Consider the following 19,137-nt stretch of genomic DNA (forward strand, 5'->3'; position numbering starts at 1 on the left):
GTGTACATCCTCCTGTGTCTCAAATCGGGTTTCTTTTTTCCGTGTAGCTGCATATTGGTCATCTGGATAGAATTGTTAAGAGGTGGTACTGCGAAAGCTGCATTTGTTGATACAGCGGTTACCTGGATACTTCGGGATACATATTTCACTTCAATTTGCATGTGTTACACTTACATCTACACAATACGCAACATTTAGGTGCTTGTGTACCATATACATACTGGTGAAAACGTGTTCATTCTTGTACATTGTTTATATCAAGGCTAAATATGCCGCAAACCGGCTAAATATGCCGCAAACCACGCTTGATATACCGCAAAACACTGATGAAGTAAATGGCTTGCGGTATAAGTACCCCGTTGCGATATAAAGTACCACGTTGCGGTATAAAGTACCCTGTTGCGGTATAAAATACCCTGTTGCGGTATAAAGTACCCCGTTGCGGTATAAAGTACCCGGTTAGGTTTGTTGCGGTGGGAAGTCGGGGTAGGTTTAGATCTACACGTGCAATGCAGTGGCTGCGGACTTACGGCACTCTTGCTTAAAGCAAACTTCATTGGCTAATGAGCCATCTAGCGTGCTCAGCCACGTTTAGTAATCTGAACATAGGTGTGAAGTTGAGACCTGTTGGCATTAGCACGCTACCTGCTTCGCACGATTATGCAATATCGATTTACTTGATCCTGTCTTACTTACAACTTATTTGGTCCAATTTCTTGAATTGTGCTCAAGCTTAAGAAAATTTCGAAATCTGTGTACTCAGGATAGCAATTAATTACATGAGCAACTGTATCCCAGACCGGCTAGGGTGCAAGCAGCAAATTTTGGTTGCGAGTATTTAAGGAATCATTCAATTAGTGATTTTTCAATGTCTACAGCCTCAGGTAGTAGATCGAACCGGCAATCATTTTGCTGGTTATGTATAGAGTTTGCTCTATTGCAAATCTGTTTTCGATGCATTATTGATGCGAGGCAAGTGTCCAAAAGAAATGTAAGCATGAAAATGCTTTTTTTTTTACTTGGGCTTGGTTTTTTGATGTACAGAAACATTAACTGCGATTATCGGAAGTGTGAGTGAGGCAACCAATCAGTGTACTGATATGAAACCAAGAAAGCTTGTTAGAATAAATATGTGAAACTAAAATATCATTATTCAGAGACCAAATGAGCCGAAGCTGAGGAAAAGCTTGATGGGTAAGCTGTGTATAGCTCGTTGCATGGTAATAGAGATTTTTAAAAATGAATGCTATGTTCTCGCACATCATGGAATAAGAAGACTAACTCGTGCTGAGGCTTAGTTCTGCTGCCATAATTTCTAATTGTTAACTTGGTGAATAATAATAACCCGCTTATGATTATTCAGAATAACACGCTTACTATGAATAATCCCGGATATTTGGAAAGGCTTGTCGGTTCTTACTCGAGCACTTGTGGTGAAACTTTGTTATGAGTTGAACTATTGGTGGTGCCATTCGCTGCTAATAAGTTGTAGTGGTGACAAAACGTGGTGCTTTGAAATACTAATTGTGACACTTCGTAGTACTTCAATCTGGCACTAGTGGTGACACTCGGGTGTGCTTTCAACTTCTAGTGGTGATATTGGTGATGCTATCAACTTCTAGTGGTGACATCGGTGATGCTATCGAATTCTAGTGGTGATGCTGGGAGGTGCACTACATAACGTGTCAAGCTACCTGATAACATTGATGCCATCCATCAACATTCAGGTGAGAGTCTAATAATATCGGTCTGTATAAAGTTTGATGTGAAGCACACAGATCAAGGCAATGTCACCGAAACTGTTTGCTTGTCGTTACTTGCAGTTACAGTTCAATTTTCAACTCGTGAACCGCACTTGACTCCCCGCCAGACTCAGTTATGCGAAGCCTACATCTATTAAAGTGCTTGCTTTTATGTACTCTGCAGGAATACTGAAATACTATTAAAAATTCTGCAGGAATCCTATAGTATAAATTTTGCAGGAATACAATAATGCTACTATGAATTTTCTAGTAATACAGAAATGCTACTGATCTTTCATCGATACTTTCCAGTCTCAGACCGGGTTGTGGGTATTCCTGATATGTCAACTCTCGTGGCCTGTCATGATGGTGTTTGTAGTGGTGTCTCGCAACTGTTTGGGGCAAATTAATAATACTTCTATTTTCACCAATGTCACTTAAAACCAATTAACTTAGATCTGAAATTTGTGACATCTGCCCCATAATCTTATTCAGGCAATTCCGTATCAATTTCATCATGAAATATTCCTTAAAAATTAATTGAAATCGAATATTCCAATGGGGCTGACTTGTGGGGATCAGGGATTCTCATATATTCGTTGATTGCCAACTGTATAAGTTGATTACCAAGAATATAGAGAACAATGTTTTTTCGATTTCAATATGGGGTAAATCAATTAACTTGTTTAGTTGTTGGCAACGAGCTCGTCATTTAGGTGCCCACGTGATGGAGCAATAAATGCATTTTAATTTTGAGACTTCATCAAATATTTCGTGCTCTTTATGTTCAGATAATTTGAAAATGCTAGTTTGTTTTTAATGATTATAATCGCGCTATTAATAATGAAAATGTTTTTTACTATCATTATAACAATAAAGTACTCACAGACGCTCACGAGGACTGCGCCGCGACCGACCTGCCGGCAGCAGCCCGGCGCACCCACTGGCCGAGATCCTGGACCGCGGCGACGACCAGCGCGCCAAAATGACGCGCAGCAAATCCTTCCGCCGCCGCAACAAGCCCCGGCCATGATGTTTGCGGCCTATCAATTCAATGACAGATTCAAGTGACACGGAATGTCTTGAAATGAACCGGGACAGCGAGACGAGACGAGAAATATCCCGGAAAAGAACGAGGCAAAGGAGAAAAAATTGTGAATAAAATACGTTATTAAAAATCTTGACAATAATTTATATTGCAAAATTCGAAACTTCAGTCAAAGATATAATGGAACTTTGCGAGACAAAAAAATACAAAAAGAGACTTGCCATAAAAACTTCAGACAAGACGAGATAATTCATCAGAATGCGAGATAAAACGAGATGTTCTGAACGCCTGGATTAAGGATTAAAAAGCAAAAAAAGTGGATCCCTTGATTATATTATTAACGATCTGTTTGCTGACAAAAGGTTGTCATCACAACTTGACCGTTACGCTACTGGATAGACTTGGCGTCTACGAAAATTGTCTTGGATTGGACCCGCTAATCAGGAGGCGATTAGTTCATTGCTGCATTCGCACCAACCCCTGATAAATGGGCACTAAATCAGGGATTGATTGCAGCAAAAACTACCGTAGACCTTTGTTAGGGAATTTGCAGTAAAACCTTTTAAGCTCGTGGACGAAAAATCTGGCCGTGTAATTGTTATTTATTCATTGAAGAGCTTTGAATTTCAATGATATTGCAACAGAAACTTAAGAGAACACACGTTACGTGGGAACGCAAGAAAAGTTTGATTATCAATAAAAATAGTGCCTCTTCTCTGGATCCCGACTCTATCTTCTCTGTTCTTGCAGCGTGGTGCAGCAGTACGTAAATATACGCATTACCATGACAATATCTTCCAGGCAAGGCATCGGTCATTAGCAATGCTGGTCAATGACGGAATAATACGAAAAAAAAATGTTTTACAAACCATGAAAAATGCATGTGCATTACTGATCCTTCTCTTCTGAAGGGAGATTAAAATTTCTTGATTCGCTTTGAGGGATTCAATGTTGATTCATCATAAAGGTGGATTCAATAAATCGTCTCAAAATAGACGAACCCCATTTTCGCCTTCGAGCACTTGCTTTATTCCCCACAATGAACAATGCAGGTGCAAAGACAATGCTCAATGTTCATTGTAAAGACATTGAGTACTAAGCTACATTTTGAATTACTTTCTACCGTTAATTACTTTACTTCCTGGTCTGATAAGGTTGGCCTTCTTAACGAGGTTTGTTGTGATGGTTAATTTTTGTTAGTGATTAAGCATCAAACTCTATCCGGAAGCTCATGTTAATTGTTCCTGGGCGTTCAAATATATTGGTCAATTTACTCCATTATATTTTACTCCTATTTAATTTTTTCGTGTGTGTTGCGGCTTTCATATCGCTTTAAAGTATTGCATTAAGAATGATCTTAGTCTTCTGTGCCTGATCTTCGAAATCGAAACCCCTAATAACTAGTTAATAGCTTAAATTCTTGAACGCAATAACGAGACTTGAGGCAACCTTCGGTTTTTCCACTCCATCCCATTTCCAGGCAGTTGAAATCAGTGACCTCAGACGGCATGTGAATCCTGAATATCCACGTAAATTCTAATCACAATTATTCGAACTGCGGTCTATTATGCGCCAGGCATTCTATTAATTTTGCCCATCTAGGATTCCACGTGGACATCAATCCATGGTCAGTTTTCCTTCGGTGTAGTAAAAACATTCGTTTAGAAATTAGTTCTCTGGACGTCGCACACTGGCACATTTGAGGCTCAGTTTAGTCGCCTTCGACGCGACACATCACCTTAAAAGCAATATCCTTTCTCAGATACCCTGGGCCTCTTCACCTTTTGCCAATATGTTAGATTTTAGAAGAACAACTTTATTGCGTGTCACGGACTGGGGATCTTTTGCTGCGTTGCAGGATGAACTATCAAGGCTTCCGTGTGCTCAATCTTTTGTTATATTTGAGAGCTGAGACCACTTGCTGATTGCCAGAAAATTGCCGAGACGTAAACATAATATGGACCTAAAACTTCACTTAAAGGAATGAAACATGCCGCGGAAACGAAGTTATGCCTGGTGGCCGAATAAAATTTTTTGCTTCAGCTTTTCTTCGCTAACGGGCTTATCGCTCTATTTTTTAGAAATTTTTGTTAATAAATAGGTGGAAGGCTGACGTCAAATATCACGAAATATGGTATTTCTGTTCAGTTGGCCAAAACTTTAAGACTCGTTTTTTGACACAATATATTACTCTAGTTAATGTTCGCAGCCTCCCAAACTCTATTTATTCGATGTAATCGGTTTAAAGATACAGTAAATTTTAAGGCGTTACTAATTGTTAAATCATTTCCCCCTTAAACCATTAAAGATCTTCCTATATGTGTTAAAAATCGTGCAGTACATAAGCGAGAACTCTGATTAAAAATGTCGTTGGCATTAGGATGTCTTATTTAGCTTTAGTTTACAATTGCCCATAGATGTGTTTTTTATGTTCCTTATCCGGTTTGTTCGGCGCTCAGTATATATATTTCTTGTGAATTTGGCGTTCCCTGTTGATTGTACTTGTATTCCTTCCGAATTGTGTTGATCTGATGAAGAAGCTAAGTCTCCGAAAAGTAAGTTTTCGTTGATGATTTGGTCAAGTTACAAAGCGTTTTTTATTTCTTTAAAATTCGTGATTAACTTTCAATAATTTAAACATACTGATAATGCATTTACTTTTAAACGAGGCATTTAACATGTTGACTAATATTCGTGTGAAACATTTAAACACAACTGCATAGTAGTAATTTTTCTCTGAATATTTCGTTACTATTTAAACAAATGCGAATTTTAGTAATCAAAAATGAGTCAGGTTTTATGTTTTATCCTATTTTTCCACGCTGAAATTTAAATCCCTCGCAATTCTAATCAACATTGAAGAGCAATTCTAACTAAATGAGCTTCGAATTGAACACTATGCTTAAGATCTTCGTTTTTGGTATTGCTGTTCACCTGGTAATTTTTTGGTATTTCTGTTCACCTGATAATTTTTGATATTTCTGTTCACCCAGGAAGCTGGACGATCTCGTGTCTGGGCGAATCCTGAACACGACATCCACAATGAACAGACCGGCCCCCGACGCCCCGCCTGGTTCCAGCCCTCCCTAGAATACCGCTCTTGATTATCCACCGATCCAGTTCGGCGTGAACCACTGACAAACTGGCTAAAAATGAACATCCCAGTGGAATGGAAGAGATTATTGTGGATGGCTTTCAAGTTTTAGATAAAATGGAAGGCCTTAAAACATGAAATAAGGCGCTTGATGTTTAAAGAACTTTCATTTTGCGTAGTTCATTTATTTAACGTCTAACGCTTTCACCTCTGAAAATCTACAGTGCAATTATTCGTACACATTTTACTAGTGTAACTACATTATACTATTGCACATTAGTTACTGGGTCTAACGACCCAGTAACATTATATTGGGCCTGACGACGCACTGACAATTATTAATTGCACATCTTGCGCGAGTCCATGAAATTGAATTAACGATAGAATAGAACAACTTAGATCTCTTCCCGTCTGCCTCCAATAGCAATGAAGATGGCAGAATCGAAGTATATTATTCGGCGGAAGAAGCGTTTTAAAAGCATAAATAATTTGCACTGGTATTACTTAAAAGGTTTAACTGACTCGTAATACTAATTTATGCCTGAAAATTATTAACAATCAACTGAAAATCAAAGCTTATTTGCACGTGAGTTAGTACATTCCCTTTGTAAGTTGGAAATGACAGTTATTTCCATTAAAAAATATTAGGACAATTATTATTGAAGTTTTCGATAAAGTCGGCGCTTGGCAATAGAACTGCTGAGCATACTACACTGAGAACAATTAATAAGTCATATTGTATGAATAGCGACAGACTTTTTGTACGTAAGACTAATCAGCTTTTTTGCCCGGCAAAAATGGGCCAGGATGACCCACGCAGGAGCAAAAATGCATTGATATTTTGAAAGACTTCCACACATTTCTCTTAGTGCATGATTGGTCAAATTTAAAATTTTTTAACTTTTGTCGGTTAATTCGGCAGGAGAGGCTCACTTTCTGTGTGCCTGCAGCCAGCGAAGCGGACGCTATACTTATACACTCTCCATCTTTGATATGCTGCTGCTGCTGCTGTATAATCACGTATATACAGGGGGGTTTGAGGTCAAAGCGAAGAAGAAGAGAGAAAAAGAAAAAAAGTAAAAAAAAGTATAGCGGCTGATCTGGATTCATCATGATTCCCAGTTCGGCCTTGGTTCGGAACAGTCGCAAGACCGGAATAGCAGTTTGAAGAATCTAAATTTAATTCACTGCTAATAAAACGCGAAGAATTATGTATGTTTATATGAAGAGGACCGTAGACAGACTAAAAGGCTTGATCACATTTATTTAGACTTAAAAGCCTCAAAATATTTCATTTTTGTAAGTCCTGGCGTGTCATTTTATCGACTTTCTTGCAAAAAAAAATCATGACTTGCGCGCAGGCAGGATTCTATGTATAAATTAAATTGGAGTTATTTGCGTCAATTACTATGAGAAGCTTTCAACTTATGTCAAGATCTCATGTTTTCAATATTATCTATATTTAGTATCTTTTCTTTTATTATCAAAATTGCAAATAACAATACGTTTGATACCCTGCAATAATCAACCTCTATTGTTTATCAAACTCATTGAGTTGCAAAACTTTATACAATATTTTCCTTGGTTGCAGGTAATTCATACAAATCAGGTTCCGTTTCATGACTTACTTTTCATGGCTAATTTACATCAATTAGTGCCCGCCCCTCTACGACGGTCTTCTAAAGCGTTTAAACCAAAAGATCAGTTTGTAATGTCTATCTCATTAGAATACATTTAATTTGGGGCTGACGAGGTCGTGGTCGTGAAGCCAGCAGACGAGTTCATGATTTTGAGACCAGGAGATCAGGTTGTAGGGCCCGAGGTCGTGAGGCCAGCAGACGAAGTCGTGATTTTAAGGCCAGGAGACTAGGTAGTGGGGCCGTCTGACGACGTCGTGGTTGTCGGGCCAGCTGAAAAGCAGTTATTCTGGTTATTCTGCGTACGAGTAATTCGAAGTAAATTATTTCGGCGGCAGCAAATGCGGCACTATTATTCTATTACTCAGCAGTTGCGATACAGCGAATGAGAAAAAAATTGTCTGACATCGCACGCAATATCATTTATTTATAGCGTGAAAATTTCGTTAATACCGCAGCGGCGACCGCAATATGGAATATTACCGACTAGAGAGAAGCAAACGCTTAATCGTAATAAGATCTATGATGGTAAACGCACTAACTCTAAAAACTTTTCATATATTCCAAGTGATAAGATTAACGAACGCAGTTTTTGACGAACAGTTTCTTGCGTGTATCTGCCAGAAATCAGGCCACGAGTTCAAAAAATAGTAACAAATCTGAATTAAAAATTATTTATTTCGACATGGTCGCGGTCAATGAGAAAATAAGGTCGTTGCTCGCTAGTGACAAAAAATGCCACGCTGATCATGGAACGTTGCAGGGATCATAGAACTTCGGAAACTGCAAATAACGTTAAAAGAAACAGACAACCCAGAAGCATCACACCTCCCTCACGTCCATCCACCACCCCCTCACGTTTCAAGTGACTCTCCTGTTTAAAAGTTCAAATCGAGTTTACACGCCTGCTGGTTTCTTTGAATAGTCATGCTCGAATTCAATGGCATAGAAATTTTTCTTCTTCACAAACACTCACAAATTAAATTGTATTTTACCGCGTAATGACCACTTTTTTAATTTAATAAAATTTTACCGCGTAATCTCCATACAGTCTGGAATTGATAATATCAGCTGGAGCATGACAGGCTGATGCTGAGCATGGATGTTGAGCTAACAACAACTTTGAAAAAGAAGGAGAAAAAAGCTTTAGCCGCCTATATAGACTCATAAAAATGTAAGGGCCGTATTGTCTGAATAATGAAGTTTCTGAACATTACTCATATATGTTTGTGTTTATGGGGGGGAGGGTTAGAGATATATTTTTGCTTTCGATAAGCTGTGATTTGAAGCCTTTTTCTATACCAAGTTGCACGTAATATGAAATTTTCCTCATTTTAGAAGAATACCCAAAGTAATAAGTAGAGGATTTTACTGAAAAACGTTGGTTTTCATCCGTAAATTGTATCCTGTGGATTGCCCGCCATAATACCCTCGTCTCATCGCATCATGTCTTCGAAATACAAAGGTTAATGGTCATGGGACTTGACGGGGTTGTGTTTTGCTGGATCAAGGGCCACATTGGAATCCGCGGAAACGAAGTCGCAGTCAGAGACTCAGAGTCAGAGTTGTAAATCTGGCGCATTCTTCAAACAACCGTTCGGCACTCGGCAGGATCTGTGCAGTGTGCACCCGTCCTGTGTTTTGACGAATACCGTACTCCGTAGCTCTGCTCTGTAAACTGTAAAAGGCCCTCTCGGTTCAAAAATGAGAACGCCAATGATCAGCTGCCGTTCTGGAAATGGGCAAGCGGCATGAAGGGACCTTCTGACGAAGTTTGGGACCTATTATTGCCTTGTATAGACAGTACCTAATAGGCTGGCTATGCCGCTGGCCCGCTATGGCTTGACTGAGTTGACTCGAGGTTTCCAATCACGTCCTTTAAAAATTTCAAGTGATGCTATCCTTTGAATGAACAATGAATGAAGGTGATTTCAATCAATAATTCAAATTCAAAACACCATAATATATAAAAAATGTCATTTGGCAACCTAGTTATCAACCTGAAAATGTCTGCAAATAAGTGAAATAGGCCTATCATTGTTATTTGTTCAAATAACAAAAAAAAAAAAATAATTAGATTATAAATAGAATAAATTCTCTGGTTTCCAGTTTCCACTCACTTTTCTGAAGACTTAAGATCTTTAAATGATACCTACTTAACTTGTTGAGACTTGAGTTGCAAAACTTTGCACAATATTTTCCTGAGTTGCAACTGAAAGTACCTACCTAAACTAAACCTAATTCATGCAAATCAGCCTATCAGTTGATTTGCAATTTTGCATGAGCCATGAATTTGCTTGTCTGATTTTAAGTGAGCAATGTTTGTCACCTTTCTTGCACTTGGTATGACATGGTGCTGGTGCAGTGCCAGCAGTGGTGAGTGCCGAGTGGTGTTGTGGTGCAATCCAGGTGCATATTGCAATTTTCTGCATAGTGTGAATTGCACATGCAATTTTCTGCATAGTTCACTCACTTTTAATTTCCTTACCAACTCAAAACTTAAGCGAATTTCTTATATATGATAATGCTGGCTTTTTTATATTATGACACGATTGGAATTTTCCTACTTGTAGCTAGCTGAAATCTTGTGGCCCCAACATGCCAAATTTTGAATACAATTGGAATCTTGTGACCAGATTGTGCACTTTTGTTATCAATTAAATAGGATGTAATTCATCTTGCGGAAATCTTGCTGTTCCGTAAATGGCAAGAAGCTCTAGTTGCAGCCCTAATTTAGGGCTGCATATCATGGTATGAGAGTGTATCATGCTCATGCCTCATGGTATCAGAGTAAATGAGAGTTATGATATTGAGACCTAGTGCCAAGCGGCTCAAGCCCGAGTGGTATCCACAGTACTTTACTGGTCTAATTGTATTTATAGGACTTGAAATTTTTGAAAATAACTTGTGCTAAAGGAAGAGTCTAAAAAAACTCTGCTTTGCCTCTTTCACTTTGATATGATGTGTCAGGTCTTCTTTCTCCATTTGTGTGGTGATGCACACTTGGCACTGGCATCTTGTGGCTGTTACATTCTCACCAAACACCACCATGATGTGGAGTTGAAAAATTCCAATCCTGGCCACTGGAGACATACCAAGGTCAAGGTGAACTGGAGACCATGCTAGGGGGACTTCTGTCAGTGGAGTACTTTGCTCAGTTTGCTGGTCACTTGTAGTTATAGCCTCATAAGTAGACTGACCAGTACAGTATCAAGGATACCAGTTCCAGTATTGTCATTCATAGGATATTGACATAAATTTTGAGCAGAAGAGGAAATTAAAAAATAATCAATTCAATAAATCTGTGGTTTGTCACTATTGCTAATAAATGCTGACATTTATCTGAACCAAACCTGGTTAAAAACTAACATTTTATTCCACAATATAACAGGCCATGCCTTGAAGGCTCATTAAGCAGGTAAAAATGCATACTGAAGCCTAAGTAAATGATCAATGCCAACACATGAATAAAGAAGTCCTCCAATGAATCTGGATGGCCTTTACCCTTTCATGGGCAAGTTACCATAGAAGGTGGTCACAGGTCACTTGAAATTGCCCCACAAACACAAAGAGACCTACAACGGCTTCCTGTTTGTGTTTGAGGCTTCTTTAACATGCCTCAGTCAATCACTAATTATCTGATCATTGTTCCATGCATAGCATCACAACCTGCCTTGTCCAAAAATTAAAATATGAGCATTTAAATGAAAATTTTGACTTGGACAATAAAATTGATGCTCTTTCTGCATTTTTAAAGGGCCAAAGTATTAATATATATGTAGTTTTTTAATGTAAATTGATTGATTTGAACTAAATTAACTTTTAAGGTTATTAATTTTTTCATCTGCATAAACTAAATTTTAGTTATAAAAAATATAACTCAGTACTCACTGCAGTGAGGGACAGAGAGCGCATTTTCTTGTCAACAAAAACTTGAGGTCATGGACAGACAGATGGACAGACAGACAGACGGACATGCGGACATGGCAAGCACAATAGTGCATTTTTTCCATAAATGAGTAAATGCGCTAAAAATGTATTTTGTGTTACGACTGCATTTGATACTTTTTTTTTCAAGTGCATTTGTGTAGTTGCTGCATTTGCATACTGCATTTGTGTAGTTGCTGGGCGGACCGACCGGGCCTTTTCAATCCTGAGTGCTACCATTAGCCTTTCAGTTTGCAGTCACCTGGGGTGCACCATCTGCGCGTGTAACCTAATGGGGGCGGCTATGCTGAGGGCGAACAAGGCGGGTGAAACCATGAATTTGCTTGTCTGATTTTAAATGAGCAATGTTTGTCACCTTTCTTGGACTAGGCATGACATCATTGACATGGTTGATGAACTTGATGGTATCATGATAGTGGTGCTGTGGTCAAAGGTCAATGCTCAATGGTCATGCCAACACATGAATAAAGAAGTCCTCCAAAGCTCCAACTCCAATGAATCTGGATGGCCTTAACCCTTTCATGGGCTATTACTTTAGAAGGTGGTCACAGGCCTCTGCCCTCTTGAAATTGCCTCACAAACACAAAGAGATGGTTTAGAGACCTACCACGGCTTCCTGTTTGTGTTTGAGGCTTCTTTATCACACCTCAGTCAATCACTAATTATCTGATCATTGTTCCATTCATAGCATCACCACCTGCCTTGTCCAAAAATTAAAACATGAGCATTTAAATGAAAGTTTTGACTTGGACAATAAAATCGACACTCTTTGTCTCTTTCTGCATTTTTTTAAAGGGCAAAAGTATAATAGGCTATATATGTAGTTTTTTAATGTAAATTAATTGATTTGAACTAAATTAACTTTCAAGGTTATTAATTTTTTCATCTGCATAAACTAAATTTTAGTTATAAAAAATATATTTTAATTTTATGTTATGACTGCATTTGCAAATTTTTCTTCAAGTGCAATTTAAACCTCCAGTACAAAAATTCTTAAAAATACATATGAATTATGAATACCTAAATAATTTGTGTAAATGTATAATACATCTTACTTTCTTGAAGTGGTTTCTGAAATTTTAATTTCTGGATATTTCAATGCTTGCCGGTGAATGGGTTAGGCTTGTGCATTGCACAACCTTTCACTGCAATATTTTAAACAAAAATGAAATCAAAATGCTGGAGTATCTTAGGCTTAGCTACTTGGTAGCAGGGCTCCCGGCTCAGTTGATGGTTCAGGAAAAAAGCTGCTGACTGAAAACATAAATTTTATTGTTAACTTGCATATACATGACAAGTAGATTACTTTGAAAGCTCTTGTACTGTGATAAGATAACCTAGCTATGCATCAAAAAGATCTAGTGCAGTTTTGTGATTATTTTTATATGAATGGTAGAGTGGAAAGCTACAATGTTCCTCAGAGTGTTTCTTAGGCCCAAGATTTGTACTGTCTGCTACACCTTCAGTCCTCACCCGGGCACCCCTTTCCTCTCTCATGCTTCTCTTTGGAAAAAATTGGATTGATTTATAGTTGTGATAGTAGGTATCTATCCATTGATCATTCATTGATCATTCATTGATCATTCGTTGAAACTGGATTGCATTTTGTGTACTTATGTATATTATGTTTAAACATGAGTTGTTAATGACCTGAGAAATCATTGATTCAAATTTTCAGGATCAAAAAATATTCTTCAGATGATGTTGGTTGATCAAAATTCAGGTTTAAGGAACTTCAGAAACTCCAGGGAGTCATCTGAAGAATATTGTTTGATCCTGAAAATTTGAATCAATGATTTCTCTTGTCATTAACCACCCATGTTTAAACAAGCTTATTCTGCTATCTTATACTTACTTATGTATATAATATATATCTTTAGAATATCATAATTTTTCTATTAATTTTCAGGTTGTATTTAGCTGTATATTACAATTTAAGTGTAATCACATTTTTTGGTATCAATCTCAAAACCATAAACCATTTCTCAATGGGAGTGAAAAACCTCTGGACTGTTCTGAGCTCAACAGGTGAAGTGGTGGCTATTGGAAGTGCTGGGGCTCCTATTTTGGGATCACCAGCATCAGATTTGCCTGGAAACTCCTGTCTTGATGGGAAATGTCATCCATCAGGCCATGAGGAAAGGGTTGATGAATTTACAGCCTTAGAAGACAAATTGGATAACCTTACCATTACAAATCCGACGAGATCTCCTGATGTCTCTACACCTTCAATTGTTGAAGATGTTGGTGTATCACTGGCTGGGCAGGCTGTTGCCATTGACTTGTCATGCTGGGTTTGTGACTCGCAAGCCAATGTTAACATGCACTCGGTCATCAAGCCTCATCTCAGGTAATCAAAAATTCTACCTCACAACTTAAGGTCCTTTTGAAGCTCTCTTTGCCATACTTTCATAAATGTTCAAGGTCTCTGAAAAATTGACTAACCATATTTTCAATCATTTAAATTGATATACTTATGAACAGTTCATTACAAATCTGTGATTAATTATAACGTGATAGTTTTAAAGAAGATGATTGCTTTGTTTTCAATATAACTAACTCAAAAGAGAGAAGGTCAACAAAATTAACTCTTTGTTCTGTTCATTTGATCTCTTTTTATTTGCTCTTTCAGGAACTTGGTGTTTCGTACGCTGAGCTTGCTAAGTGTAGGCGTGTTGCCAGTGTTTGTTATTGAAGGAGCTCCACCCGAGCTCAAGGCAAGCACCATGCAGGCAAGAAATCAAGCCCGGGGACATGGCAGAAGCAGCTCCACAAAACAACCCAGCAGAAGACAGTTTAACTCAGTACTCAAAGAAGTGAGATGGAATTTTTTTTATTTGTGCTCTTTAGTTATCTGAAAATAATTTTAAAATATTGATTTATTTTGTATTTCAACCATATAAAAACACTTACCGGTATCAATTGCATTTTTTCTAGCTTCAATTAATCTTTATTATTCATTAGTAAATACTACTTGAACATATCAGCATAGTAAGGCAGAAGCTGTTTTTAATACAAGTTTCACTGAAGGCCAAAAAGTATATCTCATTGTTCATTTTCTTATTTCTTTTCCACTAAAGTCTGATTTGCCAAATAGAGAAATGCAAAAAGAAAATTGTCAATAAGATATCCCTACTTTCAGGTTTTCAATGAAATTTGTATTTGAACATACATATACAAATCAGGTAGGATTTATATGACCTTAACTTCTATTTTTCCCATTTTATTCTCTATTAAATTAAAGTTCCTAATTAAATCTTCAATCTTGCACCACAAAGTGCTGCGAGCTGTTCCGCCTGCTAGGAGTGCCCTGGGTGCAGGCTGCTGGAGAGGCGGAGGCGACATGTGCTGCCTTGCTTTATTCTCAAGTATGGCTTATGTATGAAATTTATTAAACTTGAGCTCTATCAAAAACTAAAATTGTTAAATGACATATGTATGGAATTAATTATATTTGAGCCATATCGGGAGCTGAAATTGTTATTGACATGTGTATGGAATTAATTATATTTGAGCTACATCAGAAACTAAAATTGATATTGACATTTGGATGGAATTAATTAAATTTGAACTATATCAGAAACTGATTGGTATTGGCATGTGTATGGAATTAATTATATTTGTGTTTCACTATAAAACGAATTTGCTAATTTAATTATCTGTGCCACATCTAACACCAAGCACTGTTGTGGATAAATTTCTTATCAAGTCACTCTTGCAGACAGTGAAAGCTGTGATCACCGAGGACAGTGACGTCTTGTTGTATGGAGGCTCGTGTGTCTTACGGAATTTTTCAGTGCGGACCAACCGCCCCACAGCAGAATTTTACACGTAAGTTGCTTTGAAAATGGTAAACCTATATTATATAATATTATTACTGATTAATGATATACTGTGTTTCATGTATGATTTTCTTCATAATTTGGAATTAATGCCTACCCATTTTTGCTGCAGTTTTCCTAATCCTGTACTAGCCATTTTTCCCATTCACTAAAACGTGTTCCTGTCATAATATTTTGTTTCCTATTTGTCACACTATGTCAGAGTTCTTGTGTTCCCTCTCTTCATCTCCTGTTCCTCTCTTCATCTCCTGTTCTCTCTTCATCTCCTGTTCTCTCTTCTCATCTCATGTTCCCTCTCTTCATCTCCTGTTTCCTCTTCTCATCTCATGTTCCCTCTCTTCATCTCCTGTTCCCTCTTCTCATCACCTGTTCCCTCTCCTCATCTCCTGTTCCCTCTCATCAACTGTTCTCTCTTCACCCAGTCTCCCTCGCATCCACCATAAGCTGCACCTGGACCGTAACGCCCTGATTGCGCTGTCGCTGCTGCTGGGATGCGACTACCTCCCTGCAGGCGTCTCAGGAGTGGGTGTCGCCTCTGCCATCAAGCTTGTCTCCCACTGGGGCAGAGAAGGCGTAGATGCGCTGCAGAAGTACGTTTATAGTCATATGATATGTTTTGTACCTTTATATATGCCTAAATCACCGACCATACGTGCAGCTAGTTCATAGCAGCTAGGTAATAGTAGTTACAGCTAGTTGATAAATGAGAAATCTACGGATAAATAGTGGATTAGGAAAACCAGTGGATGATTGTTCACGGATTCATTAACTGGCATAAAATCTCTCGTACAAGCCTGGTTGCGGCGGTAAGCGCTACAATAGACAATTGGCTGAGTACATGAGAACAAGGTGTTTTATTACCTATTGGTTTAATATTTGTGTCGCGAGATTGTGAAGATTCGTTTGTTGCTCAAATTGTTCACAGAAACTATTTTCGTTTCAGGTTTGATACGTGGGCTTCCAGTGCACGTGATTTGACTGCACCGCGAGCAAAGTTTCGCAAAAACGAGTGAGTTGTGACATTAGTTAGTTCTATTCGGGAGCGATTTGCTAATGAAGAAGGAAAATTTGTAATTGAAATATTCATGTTTCCAGTTAGTAATGAAATTTATCAATTTGAAATATGAAACAAATGCTGCTGACTGTGCAAGTAGCAGTGTTATAGCCTGGCTGGTATATTGGCACCTTCCGAAGTTTCATTGAAGTTTTTTTAGTTTATCATCATAAACAGCCTTGGGTAGTACATTTGATGGATGTGTGGTTACGTTTGTATTTGGTGTAGCTTGCGGGAGTGTTGAGGAAAACCTGTATCAGCCCGACTAGTTTTGTGATATTCTGCTGTGACATGCAGCAATTTTACGCGGAAAAGAAGACTGCTACACCAGAAAAATTATTACTCTGTGACCTGAAATCCATGAATCCCTTTAATATTTCATCCACGTACAACCGAAAAATGGTCTAAATCCATTTCATAAGCAAGGGAAATCCATTCCATACTCGTGGCGTGGAAAATTTATTTCTCCATGCTAGGACTTTCCATTAATTGTAATTATGCAGACTAGCTGAAACAATTCTATTTTTCAGCGACATGGCGGATTTAGAGGCGGCCATCCGCGACCGCGCGGTGCGGACACCAGGCTTCCCGTTCCGGGACGTCGTGTCGGAGTTCCAGCGTCCGCTGGTCATCCCTCAGCAGCTTAAGGACGACCTCGGCTGGGGGCAGCCCCTGGTTGCCGACTTCGTGGTCTGCGAGCTTTTTATTCCTCTTATATTTGAGCTTGAAGCCTTCCAACATTTATCCTTGAAGCCTTCCAGCATTTGTCCTTGAAGCTTTTCAAAATTTCAGCCCTAAAAAAAGATTGAATGAAAGAAATTAAGATGAAATTCTCTAAAAAGCACTAAAGTACCATATTCTTATTCTGCTTGATGATGGTGCCGATTAAATATCTTTGGTGCAGATCAAGTGTTGATTTAGACTGGAGGATATACAAGGCTGCTGACGTTGCAGGTGTGGTGTCAGCAGAAGCTGGGCTGGGAAGGCAGCTACGCCGTCAGCAAGGCGCTTCAGTTTGCCGGTCGTTGGTACGCGTGCCACGCTCCCCCCTGCCCCCCTTGCTTCCCTCTACAGGTATTGCCCTCTTGCTATCACTTCCCTCACGCTATCTCTTCCCTTACACTTTCCTCGCTTTACCTACTTCACCTGATGTATTCACAGAACATTCAGTCAAAGGATTTACTGTTAACGTTTATCTTTGAAAGTTTTTCTTCCCTAATCGAGAATCTTCATCTCGCCAATTTATTAATTGAGGGAAGAAATTGCGAATTTCTAACTCTGCTAGCGGTATCTGAGTTATGAATGTTGGCAGCAGCCATTCTCGATATTTTAAGCGACTGTCTACGTGTGTTGGTAAGTTAATGTGTTGCTGAGGAACTTATAGCTCGTAATGGACGCTCGTATAGCTCTCGATAGACGCAGTACGCATGACGCTGATTATATAAGTTTGACTGTATATCACTTAGAAAGTGTAATTTAGGCGTGAACAAGAAACATTTGGTTCTGGTGCGAATAAATCATGACTCGAATTACAAAAAAAAAAATGTTTACCAAGTTCTGTGAAAAAAATTGTGATTGTATTCCAAATCGCATTTTCTGTACGGAACGAGAACAAATGCTTTTTAAAATTTTAATATAAACTTATTAAAAGCTTAGCATTTAATAGCTAACCAATTATGATTACTTTCAAACATGATCAGGGTTGGTAAATGTTATTCGTTTTGTTTATCTTCTCGTGCTTATTAAAATTATGTTCTTCCTTAATCAGATTTTTCGGTCGTTATTTTTCAGGGAAAGGCAAGCAGAAAACTACGAAGAAACCCAGTGAGACTCAGTCACGGAAGCGGAATGTAAAAAATAAGAAGCTCCCCGGTACGCAGCTGAAGCTCGGCAAGGTAGGCTCGAACCTGGCACTCTGCGTGGACTCAACCTTCGAGGGGAAAGAAAACAAAACGCCTTTCTGTTCCGCCAGCGTCAGGGAGAGTCGTCGAGACGAGTTTACTGAAATTCCAAGCATCAAAAGCAGCTCGGATATCACGAGACGTGCTTTAAAACCTGCTAACCAAGTTGCAGGTTCAAACTCTCAGTTTCGTGGCTCAAGTTCTGGTACTAAACCTGCACGCAAACAATGTGATTTCGAAGATGATGTCACATGCACGTACGAGTCGTCATTGTTGTCTAGCAGCGAATTTCCAGTGGTAAATTCCCAGTCTAGTTCAGTGTTAAGTGACTGGCAAAGCGCAAACTTCACAAAAGCGTCCAAGTTTAACCCGACACAGGAGCGAGATTTACATAGCGGGGATTTTGACCTCTCTGTTTTCGACGAGGCTGATGAAGATTGTGTCCAGGTAAACAGCGATGATGATGATGACGTTTCTTTAGTCGTGGACAGATTCATCAAATTTAATATTGAAGAAAGGAAACGGCTTGGCCGATCAGACTCAACTCGACGCACTGCGCCAAAATTGAAGACAATAACAGAACGACAAGAGAGTGATGACTTAGAAGTCGTTGACGCAAAGAAAGAGTTTACAAATTTACTGCCAAGATCAAGTTCAAACCGCTGCGTCTTGAACAAATCGAGAGACTCTAATGTTGCTTCTCGCAGTGATGTTAAAAAATTGGATAATACATCATATGATCGCTCGTTTGATTCCAAGGAAGACATTTTAATCGATTTCGTTAATAGTATAGAAGATGCAAGTTATGCCGAAAGTGACGCCAGCTCTGACGAATTTCAACCTCGAGGATCTCTTGCAGAACGTACCAAGT

At 38.7% G+C, this 19,137-nt stretch overlaps 1 protein-coding gene across 1 annotated transcript; it reads left to right on the top strand.

Annotated features, from left to right (window-relative positions):
* Positions 1-13,377: 13,377 nt before the first annotated feature.
* LOC108666639 (flap endonuclease GEN homolog 1) lies at positions 13,378-18,713 on the top strand (the record flags this gene model as incomplete). The annotated part of the gene is made up of 9 exons (XM_018153551.1): positions 13,378-13,819; positions 14,102-14,285; positions 14,748-14,837; positions 15,191-15,300; positions 15,734-15,901; positions 16,255-16,320; positions 16,896-17,055; positions 17,320-17,439; positions 18,246-18,713. Coding segments are annotated over exons 1-9 (1,728 nt in total), but the record flags the coding sequence as incomplete, so codon positions are not given.
* Positions 18,714-19,137: the final 424 nt, after the last annotated feature.

The sequence above is a fragment of the Hyalella azteca genome, unplaced genomic scaffold (genome assembly GCF_000764305.2).
Source record: "Hyalella azteca isolate HAZT.00-mixed unplaced genomic scaffold, Hazt_2.0.2 contig8686, whole genome shotgun sequence".
Lineage (NCBI taxonomy): Eukaryota > Metazoa > Arthropoda > Malacostraca > Amphipoda > Hyalellidae > Hyalella > Hyalella azteca.